Source organism: Anas platyrhynchos, chromosome Z (genome assembly GCF_047663525.1).
Source record: "Anas platyrhynchos isolate ZD024472 breed Pekin duck chromosome Z, IASCAAS_PekinDuck_T2T, whole genome shotgun sequence".
NCBI lineage: Eukaryota > Metazoa > Chordata > Aves > Anseriformes > Anatidae > Anas > Anas platyrhynchos.
The window spans coordinates 36,692,708-36,714,020 of NC_092621.1; the positions used below are offsets into that span (position 1 = coordinate 36,692,708).

The 21,313-nt window shown below is 38.7% G+C and overlaps 1 protein-coding gene and 1 non-coding gene across 3 annotated transcripts; both read right to left on the reverse strand.

Moving 5' to 3' along the window:
* Position 1: 1 nt before the first annotated feature.
* HAUS6 (HAUS augmin like complex subunit 6) lies at positions 2 to 15,591 on the reverse strand. Of its 2 annotated transcripts, none has more exons than XM_072030678.1 (17): positions 15,449 to 15,591; positions 14,896 to 14,991; positions 14,241 to 14,319; positions 13,120 to 13,252; positions 12,393 to 12,540; positions 11,077 to 11,142; positions 10,904 to 10,955; positions 10,537 to 10,704; positions 9,862 to 10,043; positions 9,156 to 9,285; positions 8,456 to 8,552; positions 7,915 to 8,008; positions 6,419 to 6,482; positions 5,606 to 5,776; positions 3,722 to 3,857; positions 2,355 to 3,344; positions 2 to 854 (listed from the first exon to the last, which is right to left on the reverse strand). In XM_072030678.1, exons 1-17 carry the CDS (start codon positions 15,574 to 15,576, stop codon positions 793 to 795), a joined length of 2,796 nt encoding a protein of 931 aa, XP_071886779.1. In that variant the 5' UTR covers positions 15,577 to 15,591; the 3' UTR covers positions 2 to 792. The 2 variants fall into 2 exon arrangements, with proteins under 2 accessions (XP_071886779.1, XP_038025978.1); XM_038170050.2 differs by lacking the exon at positions 15,449 to 15,591 and adding an exon at positions 15,169 to 15,432.
* On the reverse strand, positions 6,552 to 6,681 carry LOC113840424 (small Cajal body-specific RNA 8). The gene has a single exon (XR_003493253.2). It is a non-coding gene; the product is annotated as a small Cajal body-specific RNA 8 (non-coding RNA).
* Positions 15,592 to 21,313: the final 5,722 nt, after the last annotated feature.

Here is a 21,313-nt window from a genome sequence, read left to right on the forward strand (position 1 = left end):
GTTAGCTGTCAGCAGCCACTTTGTAACTTCCACAACTGGCCACATAAATCTCTTTTTATTAAACTTGTCAAATTCTGCTTTAAAAGGAAAATGTCACATATAGGTTGAGATTCTTCAAAATACTGTAAACTATAAGGTTAGGGATCAGTACTCCTACAGTACGTAGTTTACATGGCAGAATTTGAACTTTTACAATTTTTCCCCCTATTTTATATATTGTCAGTTAACTACATCACAGTCATAAACATGCATTTATACATTATAATATACATACTTACATAAATTTATTAAAGAGCATCTACTATTCAAAAATAATTTTTTGTTTGTTTGTGTTAATAAAGTGGAGTCAAGTTCCCCTTATCAACTGGGAAAACTGATGGCAATACTTGACTAGACGTTTCAAAAGGAGAGGAGAATTCATATGAAGAGAGAGCAAAAAATACATATTTTGGAAAATAAAGCAGAATTTAATAAGAAGTGAAAATTTCATTACTTCTCACTTCAGTTTTTGTTTTACTATTTTCTACAATTATGTCATGCCCATACCATCTGCTATTTTTAAAACTGTGTTTACAAAATATATCATTTTGTACATAGCTGATAGACTGTTCACAGAATACAGAAGTGGATTACATGGAATTGGAGGAAGGCAACTGATGCTTGAACAAGCGGTTTGGAATATAGGCTTAGCAAGAAATAAAAGGACCACAACTTCTCATCTGGGTAGTGTTTGGAGAAGATACTACAATCACAAGTGCAACATAATTATAATGCTATGGTTATGCCTATCCTCTACAAATTCTGTCCTGAAGATGATTCCTGTGTGTGCAGCTTCTCATTCAACTGCTCTTCACCTAGAATAAAAAACATTAGTTAACATAATGTGATATTCAATTAACTGACAGAAATACTGTTCCAGAAATATCTGGCATATATTAAAAGAAAACATATGAAATGTTATTTCTAATTTTGTTAGTTGTTTCTGGTCTGATAAAATTATCTGCTACCCGTATAGCCACAAATTTAAGCAAAAGCTAAGTTACTTCATTGCACCTGTACAGCAGAATTAAGAGGAAAATAGATAGCACAAGCGTTCATGTTCCATTTCAAGAGAATGCTTGGAAGCCTTGCTCAAGTTGCCTCCTATACTGGCAGTAGCCTAGTCCAAAATATCTTCTATTGTACCCTTTGATAAAGAAAATAAAAAAAAAGGCACAGTCATTCTCACAATCAACTTCCGTCACAGCCTCACCTGCTCTTTTCACAAAATAATACACTAAAACAACACTAATTAAGTGTTAAGTTCTGTACTACAGAACTGGGGTAAAAGACTACGCACCTTAGAAAGCCAAAGTTATTTTTCAGAGCTGTAACCAGCAGACTCACAGCAGCAGAATTTTATTTCTCTTACTCCATGTGAGGTTACTGTAAAGCAGAACTAAGCAATCTAACCTTACAAATAACCTTACAAGTAAATTTACAAATGAGTCATGCATACAGTAAGCTTTCCTTCTCAAGCACTACTTGAAAAAGCATCACAAACTTTGTTTGATAATTTAAACTGGCAATCCATAGAAAAACACAAATCTCACTCATCCTTCAGATTAACCTGTTCTGCTGAACTCCTAGCATGCCACTAAAAACACAGCTTTTGCTGAAACAACCTTCTGTATAGCTATTACTGACTCATCTTCATTTATGTATATGAAAGTTAACCTTTGATTTAGTAAAGCACTGCAACAATGGTCAACCAAAGAGGACGCTATACTGGAAGCACAGGGGACAGGCTGGAATGCAGTAGAGAATCACAGAATGGTTTGAGTTGGAAGAGTCTTTAAAGATCACCTGATTCCACCCCCCTCCGCCATAAACACGGACACCTCCCACTAGACCAGGTTGCTCAAAGCCCCATCTAGCCTAGCCTTGAACACTTCCAGGGATGGGGTTATTTCCTAATAAAAAGTATACCAGTATTATAGACTGTGAACCAAAAAAGTTCCAGTTACCTACAGTGCATTTCTAGATAGCCACATTTGCTCAGAGTAAACATTATTTCATATCAACTTCATGAATTCTCTAAATTTAACTTCAAATTCGGCTGTAGATTTCCTTAGAAAGCCAAACAGTAACTTCTCTCCTACTTGCAAGATGCTGGTAAAACTAGAGGAAGGAAGCCTGCTTGCTTTGTTATTGTCTCATCTTCCATAAGGAATACATGTAAGCATACAAATAATCTTTCATCCCACACTTCCCTATCAAGGTTCAGCTGTTCAGAGTAGGACACCTATGGCAGTATATCTGGAGTCAAAATGGACAACACCTTGTTACTTTAGCACAAATACATGGACACTTACCCTTCAGTTTACGTACTAAGTTTGATGAGATTTTGTGTATCTTTGATGCCATTTCCTCCAGATCTTGAGTGAACATCAGCAAAGGTGACAAGGAATTATTTCCTTTGGGAAAAGATAATGGTGATGGTGCCTTGGTAAACTCTTCATCCAAACTGAATAGATCCCTAGTGCTGCATAAGTCATCTCTTTCTTTTTCTGGTCTAAGATTTAGGTCTGATATGTAACTTACAGATTCATCTCCAGCATGTGTATGATGCAGTTTCTCTCTATTTCCAGATGCATTTTCTTTCAGCATTTCGTATCTGCTGACCAGAGACAGTCGATCTATATTTAATTCTTCAACACAGCCTTTAATTTTTGTACTACCAGGTATATCCTTGCTGTTCAATACATCACAATCAGACTCCGAGCTTGTAGATTTATTAGGATCTATGCTATCAAATTCTTTTGGAAGAGTCTCATGAAGTATTCCTGCCTCAGTTACTTCACAGCTGTCAGACATTAACACTGAAGGTGCATCCCACTGCAGAATTCTATCCACTAGGGAATCCCAAAGTTGGTTTGAGGGTACAGTATTTATTCTACTATTGCGTTCTGAAAATTTATCTGGAGTATTTATGCTGTTTTCTACATCTAGAGAAGCAGGTTCTTCTGTCTTGTCTACAGAAATTCTGCTCAAAACAGTGCGCTCTAATTCCTGTTCTTTATCGCCTTCATTCTCTTGTACTCCAGATGTTTCCCAAACTGGACATCCACTGATATTACTTTTCCTCATCTGGTTCTGAGCTTTAAATTCTGTCGAAGTAGAATCAAAGTCAAATACAGGAGATGCAGAGGTAGACCTGACTAAAGTAGTATCTGTTTCATTCTGCACAGTAGTACTAGCATCCATTGGAGATTCTTCTGTCATGACTTCAGCTGGGGCCAGCTCTACGTCTGGTGATTCGTCAGTCTGAATAGCTTTTCTCCATGAGCTTCTGATTTCAGTAACTAAATGAAACAAACCCAGGTAAAATTTAAGTTCTTTCATACTCCTCATCAGTATATTTCTCTTCTGTCACTTTAGTAATATAAGCAATCCAGAAAAGAGGATGTAATAACTGCTTTATACTGCTTAATGCTAGTTTTCCCAGCCATTTGCCCCCCAACAGAAAGGGGACTCCACATACAGGGAACATGCACATTAAAGCAAATTTAGTGTGTTCATTAGTCATAGTACACTGTTACACAAAGAGGAGCCAGTTAGGATAACATGCAGCTTCACTAAGTGAATTATTCTTTTCTTCTTGTGTGGTATCTACAATTCAATGAATTAATCACATTTCCAATCAGTGACAGAGTATTATAAAAGCAGGGTTTAGACTTACGCAGATTTTCAGGAGTTCGGGGAATTTGTTGCCTTGTCAAAAATGGGTTAAAAGCCTGTGAGCTAATGAGATCTTCTAATGTTATTCCTTTTCCTCCACCACTCTGAGGTGACTCAGATGTCACAGTTTTTGCAACCTGTAGGATGTTAGAAAAGAGCAAAATCTGAGAAAATAAAATTGTAACTTCTTTGTTTCTGCCAGCCTATGGACCCAAGCAAATACCATTCTCCAAATATTCTGAACAATCTGGAACCTCTTGACTTGTCTGCAATTTACTGTATGGGTTTAAAAATGAGCACAGCGATCTACAAACATAAAAATAAGATGCAGGAGTGAAATTAGAACTTGATCTGAAGCTCCCTGGTCATCTATGAATCCATCTTAAAAATAAGAAAGTGTGCTCAGCAGATATTTGAGACACTGGTCAAGAATAGTACAAGAATGAAGATGAGAGCTACATTTCCAACAACATGACATTTTAGTAGATGACAGCAAACTGTGCCCTTTCAGTGAAAGATGCAATTTACTTTCCAAATCAAGCTATGGTAAATGTAATAAGTTTTCTAAAGGAATGCCTTATTTAAATAAGGCATAATATTTAAATCTTAACTAAAATACCTAAAACAAAAAGGTTAAATCCTTGCCTAGAAACCCCAAGCTTGTTAAATATTTAGCTCATAGAATTTCATAAACAAAAAGGACTGCTAAATTCTAAATATATGCAGTCATTTGTAGATTTAAAATATGAAAGGTGGTAAAAATGCCATGATTCTACTGAAAGCATTATTCACTTCTCGATAGCTGTACTGGATCCAGCTGGGATGGAGTTAACTTTCCCTGCAGCAGTCCATACAATACTGTGCTCTACAACTGTAGCTAGAACAGCAGTGGTATCACACCAGTGCTGTGTCTGCTGCTGAGTAGTGCTGGCACAGCATCAGGACTGCCTCTAACCCCACCAAGAGCCAGCAGGATGGAGTTCAGCAAAAGGTGAGGAAGGAACATCACCAAGGCAACTGACCTAAACCAACCAAAGTGATATGATACCATATGATGACACACTCAGCAATAAAAATAAATAAGTAAATAATTTTGCTTTAATTTAATGGTGTTGTCCATTTTGACTCCAGATATACTGCCATAGGTGTCCTACTCTACAACAGCTGAACCTTGATAGGGGAGTGTGGGATGAAAGATTATTTGTATGCTTACATGTATTTCTTATGGAAGACGAGACAATAACAAAGCAAAAAAAATAAATTAAATAAATAAATAAATAAAGGTGGAAAAAGAAAGAAGAGGGGACAGGTGGGCTCTCGTAAAAACGTCTGTTTTTACACGTGTGCTACACGTATTAAGGCTCTGCTTCAAGGACATGGTCAAGCATTGCTTGTTGGTGGGAAGGAGAGAGCAATTTATTTCCTCCACACTTCCACACAGCCTTTGCCTGTAGTTTTTTTTTCCTCCCTTTTGCCCTTTCCCTTTTTTCCCTTTAGTTATATTATTTAATTAATAATATTTTTTCCTTAATAATTATTTTTAATTAAATTATCCTTATCTCAACCCATGAGTTGTTTCTTCCCTTTTCTTCTTCCCCTCCTTTTCTGAGGAGGGGGAGTGAGAGAGCGCTTGTCGTGGAGTTCAGCTGCCTAGGAAGGTAAAACCACCACAATGGCTTAAAAGGATAAATTGCTGAAGTGCTATGCTTTCAGGTTTAGTTAACTGGGTGGTAACTCCTAAAATTTGGTGGTTACTACTTAACAGAAAAAAATCTGTTTATATAAACAGATTAGAAGATGTATTTATGATAACATTGGTGATTTGTTCTCTGAACTTAACGGCCATTTATGTAAAATAAATAAATAAATCACAGTTTTTCCTAACCTCTTCTGCCAGTTCCTCTGTGGCTTTCTTAAGAAGGTCTTCCTTTTGGACGGCAGACCTTGTGCAGGTAACTGTATTCTCCTCAACTGAAATGATGAGGTCCTCCATCTCCTCTGAGATCTTTGGAGTGACGGGTTTTTCTTTCCCATTGTAAGTTTCAGTACGGAAGTCCTAGAGGAATACACAGGAATTATTAGAAGTTTTAAATTCAAGTGTCAGAAAACTAGCATGAAGGAGATGCTGCGCAAATTCTGAGAGCAATAGCTTCTCTGTTATGTCAACAAAAATATCTCAAAGTCTAAAATTCTCATTACAAGCCATTTTGACACTCACTGTGTTTTTAAAGAAGCAGGACAAACATAGCGGCTACAATAAACTATTGTACAGAACACATCTCATCACCTGCAACTACCTTTAACACACTGCAGTGAACAATTGTATAATGGTCAGTTGCACATCCAAGTTGCCTGTAGGCCCCATTATACCCCTTAATTTCACACACAGCTTAAAGGAACCAGTCTGACCATTGTTCATATAAAAAAAACTGTTTCAGCTGGCAGGGAATCGTTGACAAATGGTATGTTGTGCTAGAAGTCAGCAGCAAGTGCCCGTATTTCTTATTCTCCTTTCCTAGTGCTTACAGAAGTTTGTGGGAGTTACCTTTCACTGTATATGATCCATTCAGAAATGTAGTTACATGATTTAAAAAAAAAAAAAAAAAAGCATGCTAAGTCTAGGCTTCAATCAATGCAAAACAGCAAATACTATAGAAGTTTAACTTCTTTGACATTTAGGACAATACTGAAGAATAACCTTTTCAATTAACATGTCTTTGCTTTCAGATGCTCCTGACAAGTCCAAAGATACTGAAGAGATCCTAAAAGAAAAATACTATTTTAGAAAAATAAATAAGTGGCATGCAAGTCTTAGTAAAATGTCATCATACACTTGTGCACCCCGTATCTGTCCGTTACGATTTCTCTCAATTCGTCCCGGTCATCAGAAGGCAACTTTACTATAGGGAGAACATGTGACAATTAGAGCAGATTCAGCCCTACTTGTGTATCAGCCTCCCAAACTTTATAATTATAAAATTCTTTTACTTGATTACCACATAGAAAAATAAGAGTTTTTGCAATATGTTTTGCAAACAAGTCTTCTACATTCTGCTATCAAAGATAACTGGAAAGTCTTCTGCAGACCTGATAATGTATTTTTCCCTAGATCTTCTTCCTCCAAATCCCTCTGATATCCACAGATCTGTTTGAAAGCAAACTCATAAATATTTAAATACACATCATCTGGCTACAAATACTCAAGTCTTACCAGTTCGAATGACTGTAGTGTTAATGGCAACACTCCACAAACTGATGTACAGCCATCATTAGTTAAGAATGATAGCAAAATTAGTTAAGAAATGGCAACTTTAACTCACTTGTGGCTATCTTCACAATCACAAATAGACAAAAAAAAAAACATGCTGTATCAAGTCAGTGACAGAAATACAGGATTTAACTGTCAACTACTTGGACAACTTTTGAGATTTATATGCAAACACAGCTACTGATGACTAAGTACAGGACAGCTTATTTTGCTAACTCCCTCTCTCTTCTATTAGGCAACTTGCAACTATCTGTAGGATTTTTATCCTGAAACATCATTATTCAAAAGGGCATTAAACTTTCCTGCACTTAAATGGCAGGTCAAAACCTTTCATAATGCTGTATATAGTACTACAGTCTTGTGTTTTACTCTTTTGTTGGAACTGTAATAACAGAAGTGACAATGTGATTTTAGAAGACTTGTGAGAAAAGCCCCATTCATAAAGCATCAGCAAAACAGTTTTGCTCAAGTCTGGTGTTTCTGTTTGGTTTTCTTTGGAGTTTTCTTTTGTTGTTGTTTTGTTTTTCTCTTTACACACAAAACCAGGGATGTGTGAATATCTGTGCTCTTGGCCTCAGGCAATAACAACTATGCATTGGCTATCTCATCTCAGCCTTAGAAAGAGAGTTTTCCATTTTTTCCCCTCTGTCTCTTGAAACTTAAATAAATGTTGTTAAAAAGTTGAAGCCAAAAACTTGCAACTCCACTGCCGCACATTGTATCTGGCAGAAGCCAGTTGGTCCCTCTGTCTCCAGATGGAGAAAGCCAGTTACTCTAGGACCATCTTGACCAATTCAGTAGTTCTGACATGTAAGGAGTGGGCTAATGAAATATATTCCTCTGATGCTTACAAATAAGTTTCTCTGATTTCCACTGCCTTTCCCCCTCCCCCCCCCCCCCAATCGATTTCTCATTGAAGTCATTACCATCTTGTTGGTTGTAGTGTTGAATTATCCATCATACTTCCCGAGGTCTCTTCATCTTTCTGGTAATTTTTCTCACAAATGGAGTCATAAATATCTATAAAGTAAGTCGAAGTTTTAGTATTGCTTCTTTTGTTTTGCTATCATTCAGGCTTCCCAGGTGATAAAAGCGACTCAGATCACCTCTGTACAATATTCACTGGATGGAATTCATTAACACTTCAAGCAAATTCATAACCAGTGCAGGCAAATCTAAAATCCTTTTGCATGGGAACCACCTGCAGCCACAAATGCCACTAACAGCCCATGCCTATTTTTGTTGTTCCTGAATGCATGTTCCAGAGACAGGATTCTATCTGCTCCCCTGCACATGTTAATGAAGATGAAAAAAGGTTAGGCAATTGTGACGAGTGTTCATTCAGGACCAGGTTATCAAAGACTGTCAAAGAGACTTGCAAACAAAAGTAGGAAGTCTTCCAGACTCAAAGGAACTTCTAACAATTGTGGGGGGAAGAGCGAAAAGAAGCTCCTCTAGTCCACATACCTAAAAGCGGTATTTCAAGTTGAAATGAGACTGTATCCTTATAAGCTTCTTCTGCAGGATGAAAAAAGCATGACACAGCTTCTAATAAATCAAGATCCTATCAAAAGAAAAAAAAAATACAAGCAAGCTGAGTAAAAGTGTGTAACATCAGCAATTAACACATAGTTATTTACAATAGCTTTTCTTCAAAGCAGCACCCAGACCCAACATGAAACTTTTGCTGTCTCTGCTGTGTGCCTAGGCAAGGGTATAATCTTGAATCTCTGTAGAAATAGGAGTGTCTGAATGAAATTGTTGGTCATAGAGCACCTTAAAGGGGAAAATCACAACTCTGCAGATGTTCAGTGACAGCACTTGAAAGCTCTATTTTCAGAGAAGAGGGAAAAATAAAAAATAAAAAAAAACAGTATTAACCCTTATTTATGCTGATCTACTGTCCTGACAAAGTAGTTCCACTCCCCATCTCAATTGAAGACACCAGCTGTCTTTAAGTTAAGTGCATCTTCTTTGCAAAGAAGAAAAACTAATTCATAAAGCAATTTCTGCTACTCTGTACTATCTAATCCACTAACCTTATATACAAAGCTTAACAGAGCTATACAGCATTCTGTTGCAATAAAACACACCAACTTGGATGTATATCCCTTCCCATCTTCACTCTTTTTCTTTCCCAGAATCAGATAAACTGAACACTACTTACTGGATCCTGACCTCTCTTTAAAGAATAAGGACACTGGTCAAGATGGCTTTTCCACTTCATTTCCAGCTCCTTCTGTTTTCCAGAAATCAATTCTCTCAATGACTTACAATGCTGCTCTTCTATTTTTTGCCTATAACATGAGCATGTAAAATGAACATTTGTTGTTGGAGATGAAAATTCTGCTTAAGAAATGGAGCATATCACATGTTCCCCTCATGCTGCAAAACCTTTGATATGCAGGAACTTATTCATGCATTTGCTCTTGCACAAAAAATAAATAAAATTCACAATCTAAAAATCAGCTGCTAGATTGTCCTTGTGCTTCTTTACAGTAGAATTAGAAAAACCATGCAAAATACATACAAACCCTAAAATACAAGCTTAAGCTTTCCCTAAGCCAGTTTCAGATCAACTTTTAAAATCTCAGAACTAATTATGTAATAGGAAAAAGCAGATCATCTAACAAACCAGATCTCCAAGAACAAACCCTAAAATATCCATGAAGTAAGGGCAAGAGAATGAAGCTACCTAGTGAAGAATTACAGAAAGATTGGACAATCAAGACAAAGGTGAATTTGTCATAGGCAGAGGGGGGAAAAAAACAGAACTAACATTCTCACTATAAACAATAATTTTAGAAAAGGTTTTAAGATAGGAAGACATAATCTTCAAACTAAAGATCAAGACAAAAATTCCAGACAGTTACCTCACTGCTTTCAAGTTCAATAGTATTTTATTTTGGAATTCACTTGTATTCTTGATGTCCGTGAAATGTTTTGATTCAAATTGACAACATTCATCTCTTAAGATCCTCAGGGCTCCATTTAATAACTGAATGACTGTTAAAAAATTCAGATTTTCACCTTCATATAAATTTCCTGTACACACCTTGAGATATTCCAAAAGAGAAAATGTATACGTGAATAATCACAACACATCAATATCAGAAAGTTGTCTTCTATATTCAGAGCAAACACACAATGTTCCAGTTTGCAGTTTGAATCCATTCCTGTTTGCTAGATTTAAGCTTCAGAGTGGTTTTCCTGATTAGCATCATCTGCTTGAAGACAAGCTAAAAAGCAGTACAAACTAAGAATGCTTCAACTAATGGGGTATTCTTTTTAAACAATGCCTCAAAAGATGGTGCAGGCCTAAACAGCACATATACTGCACATTAGAAATGAAATCCATTAGGAATGATAGTTCAAATGTCAAGTTTTATAATGTCTGACCAATTTTAATTCAAGTGGTCATCAGGCAGATATAACAATGCAGTTACTTAAAAGTTCATAATTTAAGCACCACCAATACAGAACAGCGGCGTAATCACAACAAACTTTTACATACTTTTTTTTAGGACAAAAGGACAAAAATCACTTACTTCATGGATTTCACTTTCCACTCTGTCAGCCAACAGCTGTGGAACATTGACATTAGTTCCAGTTAAAGTGTACAGATCAACACGCCCTTCAATTACAGAGTCTACGATTTCAATTTCCTTTTTCAGAGATGTAAGAGTGTCCATTACAAATGTCCACATACTGCGGACCTTAATAGGCAAGAAGGACAAAAATACTACATTAACATTTTTGCTGAAATACTATAATGATATAATATCGAAACAGGGTAGGAGCAGATGAAAGGGCTAGCATTATCACAGGCAGACAATCAGCAATATCAGTATCTGAGAGCAAGTGTTGTAAAAATGTTAGAAATACAGTAAACTGCCACAGATTAAGGATACTCACCTTTTGAATTCTCTCTGTTTTGTCATTTTTGTTTTTGCCATTGAGCCTCATCCTACATGCACATGCAAGACAAAAGTTAAGCGGACTACAATAAAATTATGGTTCATAACATTCTTTAGAACTAAGAAATTCATTTTATATATGCTAGCTTAGTACCAAGGAAAAGTACTTACTTCAACAACTGTTGCTGATGGTATGCATATTCAGATTTTGTCTGTTTTATTTCTTTAATTAAAAGCCTAAGGAAAAAAAATCAACAGTCATCAGATTTTTTTTAATTTAGTTTTTCTCTGCTACTCTCAGAATTTCTTACAATCACTATGTGATTACACGTATTCTTTCCAAACCTGCATACCGGATCAGTTTTAGAACAACGCAAACATGGATACACAAGTTCCTTACCATGACACTGTAGAGAAAATAACACTGTACAGCCTGAAAAGCCACTAAGGTATTTGTAAATTTAGCTGTAACATATTCTATTGCAATGGCATGGCCTTCATTAGACGCAAATACATTAATGAAGTTACTACTTACTACAATACTCAGCATCATTCCTATTCAGCACACCCACTAACTGCATTACCAAGTAATCTTCAGTGCAGTCAAAATGTTGCCGAGATTGCTCACACATCACTGCATTGCTTTTCCAGCAAATATCAGGGTATGTTGAAGTCACTAGTAAGAATTAGGACGTGAAAGCCTGAAATGTGTTTGATTTGCTTAAAGAAACAAACTTTCCCTGATCAACTTTTCATCAGCTTTCCCTGATTGAGGGGTGTGTAGCAGATACACATCACATGCCTTAGTGGCAATGCCTCTGATTTTTGATCCAAAGTCATGAAACAGACTGATCCCATTTTACACAGCTAAGTTCCGTGCAGTGAAACTGCTCTTTTACCTACACTGCATCCCCTCCTCCTTTTCTGCTCTTTTCTAAATAGCTTGCAACTGCCCGCTACAGTACCCCGTCACGTGAAGTATCCTACCCAAATTCTGTAAATTCCAATGGTAAGTAACTATGTAACTGCACAGAGTTCCAGTTATTCTAGTTTCCCAAACTGGAAGTGATTTTCATAAACAAGAATAATAAAGAAAAAGCATAAATTAGGTGAAATAATTAAGGGCTATACAAATAAAACGTGTCCCATACTGATAAAGCAAAGACCAAATATTTCATACTGAGACAGTTTTATTCTATAGTATGATCCTTAAAACATTAAGAAATCATAGTGCCATCTATGCAAAATTCCTGGATCGTTTTTAGTGCCCAGGTAATCCTATCTTCCATAGCACCTCCTAACTAAAAAACTGATTTATTCCAAACTGTAAAACAGTTAATTAAAGGAGGCAAAGGGGGAGCAAAATACAACATTCAGCAAAACTCACAAAGAAAATCAGATGCATTCTGCTCAAATCCTTTTAAAAACACATGCAAAAAAAGTCAAGTTTTAAGAAAATACTCGATTTCTTTAAATATATTACTTACTGTGATTTTTTGTTATATTCTCGAATAATAACATCCTTCTTTTGCAAGATTCGCAGGAGCTTATTACGTGCCACATTACATCTTGCTTTTGCCTTGCGCATATCCTCAGGAATTAAGTTTACAGCTTCAGTAGAAGATGTATCGCTGCCTAAGTGAAAGTTAGTAATTGAGGTATATCATTCACTTTTAGCAAATAGACAACTTCCTGTTCTACCTAGTTTTAATTAAGAGAATCACAAACAAGGTTGCCCATTTTACCTGGACTAAAGTATTCAGTATACTATCTTTTTTTTGCCAGTTCTTTCTATTGCATACATTCTCACTCCTTCACTCTCACCCACTTACCCCATTCTTTATGTCACCAAAACAACATTAAAAGCCTAGAACAGACAGTCCTGATCTTTCAGAATTCCTCATGTTGTGAAAAAGAGCATAGGCTGAAAAGAATACTTTTCAACTGAACCACTGCGTGCCTGCACAGAAAACCCACCTCCACATTACATAGACACACTTAGGAACAAGACCTGTAAAACAACAGCAAGCAAAACAATCTGCATTGTTCTACCAGCAATAGCTTTATACTAGTGCACAGCAACCCTGTTAAAAACTTTGAACTGAGCAACCAACACTGACATAACTTAAAGCTTTTGGCATATGTTAGAGCACTTCACAGATTCACCATCAAACCAGACAAGTGAAATAATATTATTATTCTGTTATAGCTTACCTACAGAGTTCTTTTTCAGGTTCTTAATCATTACGTATCTTGCAAACCGATACATTAGGTGAATAAATTTAGAACCAGCAGGAGAAAGAAATGAAGAAGTCACAATTGGAGGAAGATAGTTTTTGCTTTCATTCTTGAACAAGTGAAAAAGATTTAAACACAAAATTAGACTAAGGAATAAAACCTAAACAACAGCCATTAAACATTTTGCTGAGTGTTTCATGCAGCCTACTTGTTAGAAAGTCCAATGCAAAGCTAATTTATCTTGCCACCATCATTGACGCTCTTTCTAGCCCAAGAAAGATACTGACACTTTTTGAACATTCTACCATCACCCCTAGTTCCGTACATAAAAAACAGTTCTGAGGCAATGACTGAAATCAGTGTTAGATAAATATTAAAAACTTCTGCTCTCCTCACTCCTAAACGTAATCCTTTACCTTTCATATTTTCTACTGAGGTCATTAATCAGTGTATTTTGTCACACTTTTATCTTGCTCAAAGATTTTGTATGGTTGGCTTTCACCTTGTCAAAAATAAAAGTGCTCTGGTAGCTTAGAGATCTAGAAATCAGATCTTTATTAAAACAAATGGAGCATGAAAAGGCATAGTAATCAAGCCATTTTGTCTTTTTCCATTTAGAAAGCCTACCTTAAACTTTATTCTCTTTTCCCCAGAAAGAAAGATTAACATTAAAAGTTTTTCATGTATCTGAAACTACTTACACAATAATAAATACTCTCTCATTTAATTTAAGCAATTATCTCCCACATCGAAGCAATTATTCTCAATGACGGAAGAAATCTCACACTGACTTAGATGACACTGGTGGGTCCCTTCCAAATCAGGATACTCTACAATTCTGTGACTTCTGTGTAACAAAATATCATAATCCAAAAGCAATACAGAACAGTTTTCTGATCCACGATTAAGACTTTGTTACCTATGCTCCGCCAATTTTTTTTTAAGAAGTCTATTATCAGCTCTGTAAAAAAAGGCGTAAGATGAAACCTATTTGTCTAGTAAAGCAACTTTATTTAAAACTCAAATATGTTCTCAAAACAAAAGAATGACGTCACAGAAACCAGCAACATATCAATTCCAACTCTCGTAATACTTACTGCGATATCTTTTAGCCATGAACAACATTGCTTCCTAAATTCAGTATCTCTGGTTATTTGTTCTGGTAACAAACAATCCCTTTTCCATGCAAAAAGTGCAGAGGAGAGAAGAGAGGAAAAAAAAAAAGCAACTTCAAAACATACCCAAATACTCAGTTACATAATTAACCACTACAACATCTAAACTAAGAGAAAGTTTTCTTAGTGATGACTCCTGAAGAACTCAGAGAATATGGTAATACTGACTATGAGAAGCATAGCTACAAGTCTGTTAAATAGCTAGAAGGTCTTCTTGCTTAAAAAGTTAACTTAAAAGTTAATTACAGACTACTTCAGAGACAAATTTTTCTGCATTTCTTTTTAACTCAGCAAGTGGAAAAGCAGCCTCAGAACTTAAAATTTTCTTAACAGTGGTTCTCCTCCAGCCATTTCTTTAAAATGTATGATAAGATAGTTCGGCTGTTGTGAGAATACATTAAGATAGGGTTCTCACAACATCGAAGATTGAGGCAGGTATTCAAAAAAGGGAGAAGTCACACAATGTTTGGTCAGGGAAATGAACAGAAGAGACAGATTATTTCACAGCTAGGAAAAAAAAAGTACTGCCTGGGGGCCCACCCTTTGGCTTCAGGGCGGCACAAACCCGCAGGCTCACCTGAACACTTTGGCTGCGCGCACTGGATCCAGCTTGCTGAACAGGAACTGGGCGACGACGTGGAAGGCAGCCGCGTTGGGCGCATCGAACATGGACCTGGCGAGCACACACACACTGCGTGGGGCACGGCCGCGATCAGGGGCCCGGGCAGCGTTTCCACCGGCCCCTGAGGGTTCACGCGGGCCGGACACCGCCTTACAAAGCCCTCAGGGCGCGCTGCCCGCGCCACAGAAGCCCCCCGGCCACCCCCCGCCCCCCGCCGCCCCCGCTCACACTCCCAGGTGCAGCTCCCTGTCCAAGAACTTCTCCGCAGCCTGCGGGTCAAAGCCGAGCGCCAGCAGGCAGAACCAGAGGTGCCTTCGCTTCCAGTCCGCGGCCTTGGCTGGAACTCCCGACGGCAACAGGCGCAGAGCGGCCGCCGCCGCCACCTTCCCCTTCCCCTTCCCCTTCTCTTTCCCCGTCCCCGTCCCCCTCCCCAGCGGCCCCCACCGGGCCGCCATTTTCCTCCTCCCGCCAAAACCACGCTCCCGCCGCGCGCCGCGCCGCGCCGCACCTCCCCGCCGCGTTCTGATTGGCCGCGCTCTCGGCGCGCTGCCCGCTGGGAAGTGTAGTCCGGGAGGCGGTGCTCCCTCTGCCAGGGCGCCGCCGCCATCTTGCGGCCGGTCTCCCCCCTCCCTTCATCCCTCTCCCCTTCCCTCCCCGCCTCCAGTTGTTCCCCGATCCACTCAGAGAGGCGAGGCGAGCGCCAGGCTGCGCAGTTCAGTCTTTTATTTCAAGGCATTTCCGTGACTTGGAAGTTCTCGCAGCAGCCCGCCCGGCGGCCGCGGGCTCGGCCGGATCCCCAGAGAGGCGTGCAGCCAGCGCTGCCCGCCGTGTGCCCGCCGCCCCCGCCGCCACAGGGAGCGCGCCGGCTCCTCGCCAAAAATAATAATAAAAACAAAAAAATCGCGAAAAAATACCTCTGCCTGCAGTTCCCTCTCTTGGCCGTCATCACTATTTCTTAAAAAAGTTATTTTTCTATTGTCCAAACCTGTTCCTGTCTCTTCCCAGTGTCTCCCCCGTCCATTTGCAGCCGCCGTCTGCCCTTCTGGAAAACTTTCCTTGCCAAGCCTTTACCCTCCGCTAGTCTCGGGTCCCATAACCAGCAGTAGCAGGATGACCAACATTTTTTGCACGTGGAAGGCATGTAGAGAGAAAGGGCATCCTTTTGTGCATAAAGCACCCTCAGATAAAGCACCCGAAGGGACCCTGCTCTAATCGCTGTAGGCACAGTGCCCCCCAAAAAAATAATAAAATAAAATAAAACTGAGACGGCCAAAGCCTCCTATCCTTTCCAGCAGCAAAGAGGTAGATGCAGAGGAGCTTTCCATGTAGACTCGGAAGGGGACACTTGGTGGGCAAATCCTCATCAACTCCTTTTGTTGGCAGCCCTTTATGCAAAGCACTGGCGTGTTCTCTTGGCTGTTGCCAACAGGAGAACAAGCAGCTATACAAATATTTAGCAAAGATCAGATCAGTTGGATGCACTGGCTAGGCTATACCTGGTTTATAGAGCAGGAGCGTGACACACCAGCTAATGAATCAACCTAGCATCTAATCCTCAGGGGGTAATAATCAGTTTTGATGCAGCTAAGTGAAACAGCACTGATTAAAAAAAGTCCAAAGCTAGGTAGGATCAGCTTCAAAAAGGAGAAATATAGGTTAAACGTGGCAAAAATACATTGTATCTGTACGTTTTTCTGCTTTTCTTCATTCAACTCTTTGCCCTGTGGTGTATGGGCCATTTGTGCGTGAAAAGTCTTGTTGATCTTCATCCAAATCCAAAATGTCTGGGATATCATCTGACTCTGAAGACAGGTCTGTAATAGTGAAATCTGGAACCTGTATAGGAACAAAATTTCAATCAATTCAAAAGTAAAACTAAATAAATTTGTGAAGTATTCCTGACTGAAGTTGGGAGATAAAGATGCTCTAGATTTCTATAGAAATCAGATCCAAAATACTGAATAGAGAGTGAAATATATTCTGTCACACATTAAACATAAATATAGCATTAAGACCAAATATTATGCAAGACGTAAACCAGTTGCTCAGCAGACAGGATATTGTAGTAGAGGTGGAACAGAGCTAAACTCGCTGAGTGCATTTAGTAAAAACGACTAGAAAAATAAGAATTGAAGATTTTAAACTTGCTTTGCACTTCTTCCTTCCTTGGAATCAATGGGTTATGCAAAGGAGAAGCCTAGAGAAGCTTGATACAGATTGCTTTGTACCACTCTGCCTGCCTACCACATCAAACCTTTCCTGAGGACACAAATATCCAGAACTGCAAAAATACACTGACCTCTATTTCAACTGCATATATTGTATTCTGTATTTTAAGCAGCTACTGGGTTTCAGGAATAGTCAGACATTAGTGGACACATGGATGTTACACACTTCTAAAAACCTTGGCTAAGACACGAGCTTAAGTCCCATTAGCAGGACTTAAACTACTACGTCTCTTCTGAAAAATGAGATAGATTTAAGGAATTTACTCATAACCAGAAGTTTTCTACCCCAAGTGAAAAATTCATATATGTACAGTATAATTCATGGTTAGGTTTAATGTTGGTAATATGATGAGTATTTGAAGCCAGTCAGGATCAGCACATGCTTGCTCATGGGATGTTGGTTCTGTATGTCTGAAGAAGTAGTGGCTTGAAGAGGCTTCTAGGCATTTAGAATCACAGAATCTGGGAATGGTCTGGGTTGGAAGGGACCTTAAAGATCATCTGATTCCAGCCCCTCTGCCATGGGCAAGGACACCTTCCACAAGTTTTTAAACTTGTTTTGCCTTTCTTCTTTCCTTGGGATTAATAGGTTATACAAAGGAACCTGCCTAGAGATGAGGCTGCCCAAAGCCCCATCCAACCTGCCCTTGCACACATCTACAGCTTCTCTGGGCAGCCTGTTCCAGTGCCTCGCCACCAGTACTGGCTGGAGAAGCACTTTTAATTCATTCTGTAACTAGAAAACACCTTGCTTATGACCAATTTTTAGGAAAAGCATTGGAAAGAGAAGTCTATGCTTTGCCTTCCCTGAAGACATGCCAGAAGAACAGAGAACACACCAAAGGAGAAAGACTACTACTGCAGCTATCAGGTTATAGGCAGCACTGAAGCACTGAACGTGAATTACTCAGTTCCTTGGAGAGTAGTTGACTGTAGGACACAAGGTACTTATTAAAATATTAATTAAAACTGGGCTTTGGAAGAATTTAAGCAGCATGCCACGTATCAGGCAATCGTATGAATACAATGAAATGCCTACACCATTTGAGAGCCTAAGCTTGCTCAAAATTAAATCAGTTAAGTCTTTTCCTAAAATTCAGAAGACACCAGGAACGTGGGAAACACATTCTTCAACTAGCAAAAACCGTCTTGCATCTTTCAGTTTATTGCGTTTACCTAAATCTCTAATTACTGTACTTAGAAAAACAATATATTTTGTCAGTACCAGCAGATGACCCCACATCTCGTATCATCATACAAATAGAGATACATAACAAGTCTAAGGCAAAGTAGCTCTTGGGGAATTTGGAGTTTGTTTGCAAATTCACTTAAAAATGTGCCCAAACCAGTTTAACCAACTGGTTTATCCCCAGCACAAATACAGGGGAGAGAAAGAGTCGAGAGCAGCTCTGAGGATAGGGATTTGGGGGGTATCAGTGGATGGAAAAACTCCAAATAAGCTGGCAACATACTCTTGCAGCACAGAAAGTCAGCTGCATCCTGGGCTGCATCAGAAGCCTAGCCAGCAGGTTGAGGGGGGTGACTCTCCCTCTCTACTCTTGCAAGACTCCAACTGGAATCCTGCATTCAACACTGGGGCCCCCAGCACAGGAAGGACAGGGACCTGTTAAATCAGATCCTGAGGAGGGACACAAGGATGACCAAAGGGCTAGAGCACTGCTGCTACAAAGACAGGCTGAGGGAGTTGGGGTTGTTCAGCCTGGAGAGGTTCAGGGGAGACCTTACAGGGAGCTTCCAGTGCGTAAAGGAGGCCTACAGGAAAGCTGGGGTGGGGGCTCTTTGTCAGGGAGTAGAGCAATAGCACAAGGGGGAATGGCTTTAAACTAAAAGAGGGTAAATTTAGATATATAGAGGGAAACCTTAGCTCAGAGGGTGGTGAGGCACTGGAGCAGGTTTCCCAGAGAAGCTGTGGATGCCCCATCCCTGGAAGTGTTCAAAGCACAGCTGGATGGGGCTTTGGGCAACCTGGTCTGGTGGGAGGTGTCCCTGACCATGGCAGGGGGGTTGGTTTTCAGTGTTCCAACTCAACTCTGTGATTCTATGATTCTGTACTTAGAATGAGCAGGGTACTTGACTGCACTCAGTAACTGTGCCTAACCAGTGGTAATTTTCGCTACGTCATAAGTATGGGGTCACCTCTATTACTGAAATCCGTATCTCACCTATTGATAATAGGTGAACCAACCTTTCCAGTTCAAGTTTGTGCTTTTTACTTCCTTAGTGCGCACATAAAGGAGTCAACTGCTTACTAACATACTAGTGGTATGTTCATAGCCATTAAATAATTTTAAATTGGAGTGTAACTGTGCATCAGAGGAAAACAGTGTTGGTATCAGTATCATTTATCTCAGTTTTGAGCATACTAAATTGTGTTAAAAGCACACTGCCATCTGCACCAGTCTAAGTAAATCAATGCAAAGCCTCCACTGTTATGGGCTTACTTAGATAAAGGACTACAATTAAACACAAAGGTGATACAGAAATGAAACTCATTTCATAGTTGCTAGGAAGTTGAAACAAAGCCATAAGACAGTTCTTGCAAGAATAGGATTAGATATGACCCTTCTTTGTACTTTTCCTCCGTAAGATACAGTTAGATCTTCCTACATGAAATAGCATAAAACTTGCAGAACTCTTGTGTTGATAACACAAGATATAGTTCAGCATTTTTGCTGTCCAAATGTTAATATCAACACTAACTTAAAGCTCATCTGCTCACCCATTTTTTTCTTGCTGTATTTTTAGAGCTGAACCATGAGCAATTTGAGATTATTCTTGTTGTGCACTTTCAGAAAAAGCACTTTAGTCAGACCATATATTATGCAAAAAAATCATTTTTTCCACTCATAGTATAAAACATAGTACAGTCAGCAAAACATCAGCTAGCTTCGAGATTTTCCAATCATGCAAATAATGAACAGATTACACTTAAAACAATAAAATGAGGTTCCCTTTTCTCTTTTTAACCAGCTGGCTTGGAGAAATTTTTTGTTGTGGTTCTTTTGGTTGTTTTAACCAAAAAGCTATTTATTTTTAAAACAGAAAAGATTTACAAGTTGTTCTGAAATCCTTTTGCCTGTTTTTCACTTAGCTTACCTTACTAGCTACATAGCACTACTGTAAGTTATACAGTTTAGAAAAGATTCTAGGGAAGAAAGTCATCATCTTACAAAGTGGGAGAGATTTCAAAAGCTTTTCGCCTTTAAAGAAAGTTTAGTTTGAGGCAAACTAAAGAACTCCAGCCGTTATACAAATCATGTAGTTTTGGCTTTACTAATATGTATACTGCTATAAATATATTTGTAAAGCTTTATTTTATCTCCCATCATTTTCAATGTATCTAGTCTCATTTCACCTGGTTTCATTTTCTGAGAATGAAACAAGAAGCTTCATAGCTCTGAAAAACACTTCAGGGTAGTGCTTAGTCTTTTTTTTTTTTAAATGCAAGCAAGTTTGTTGTGTAACTGTTTGTCCCTGTAATTTTACCTTTTTCCTTATAATTGTGTATATCAATCTTTGAGCAGGCTCTGCTCAGTTTATATTTTAGGTTTTCTTCATTCAATGTGAGATTTTTCAGTAGTTATTAGAATGCACATCAGCTTCAGTTCCAAGGTTTTGGAAGATGTTCAAGACATCCATGCCTCCAGTGAGCAATTTAACTGGCATTCTACCTGTGCTAGAAAAAGTTACCACATTTTGTCTGAAGTCCCTTAATTGCAATTAAGACTAGAGACATGCTATACTAGATTACCAGCAACATACCCATGCCATAAAAGCTACGGTTCAGTTCCAACACCCAGCACTGTCCTCATTAAGATGATCCAATAATCTTAATGCAAGGACTTGTACTTGGTACAATAAACCAAGAACATACTAATTCACCATAATCTAGCCTTCTCTTCTTCCAAGAAAGGGCTCCCCATTCCACTGGGAGTCAGAAACTTCATATTCTGTTTACCTGGTTTCTATGTGGGGGGAAAAAAATCACAATACAAAAATGCAGGAGTTTTTTTTTAGGTTATTAGCAGAAACCTGTAAACACAGCCAAGCATTGTTTTAGTTGTGGCCACCAGTTGTAGTTCATCTCTAAAAGTCCAGAGTAACTTAGAGTCACCCAGAGTTAC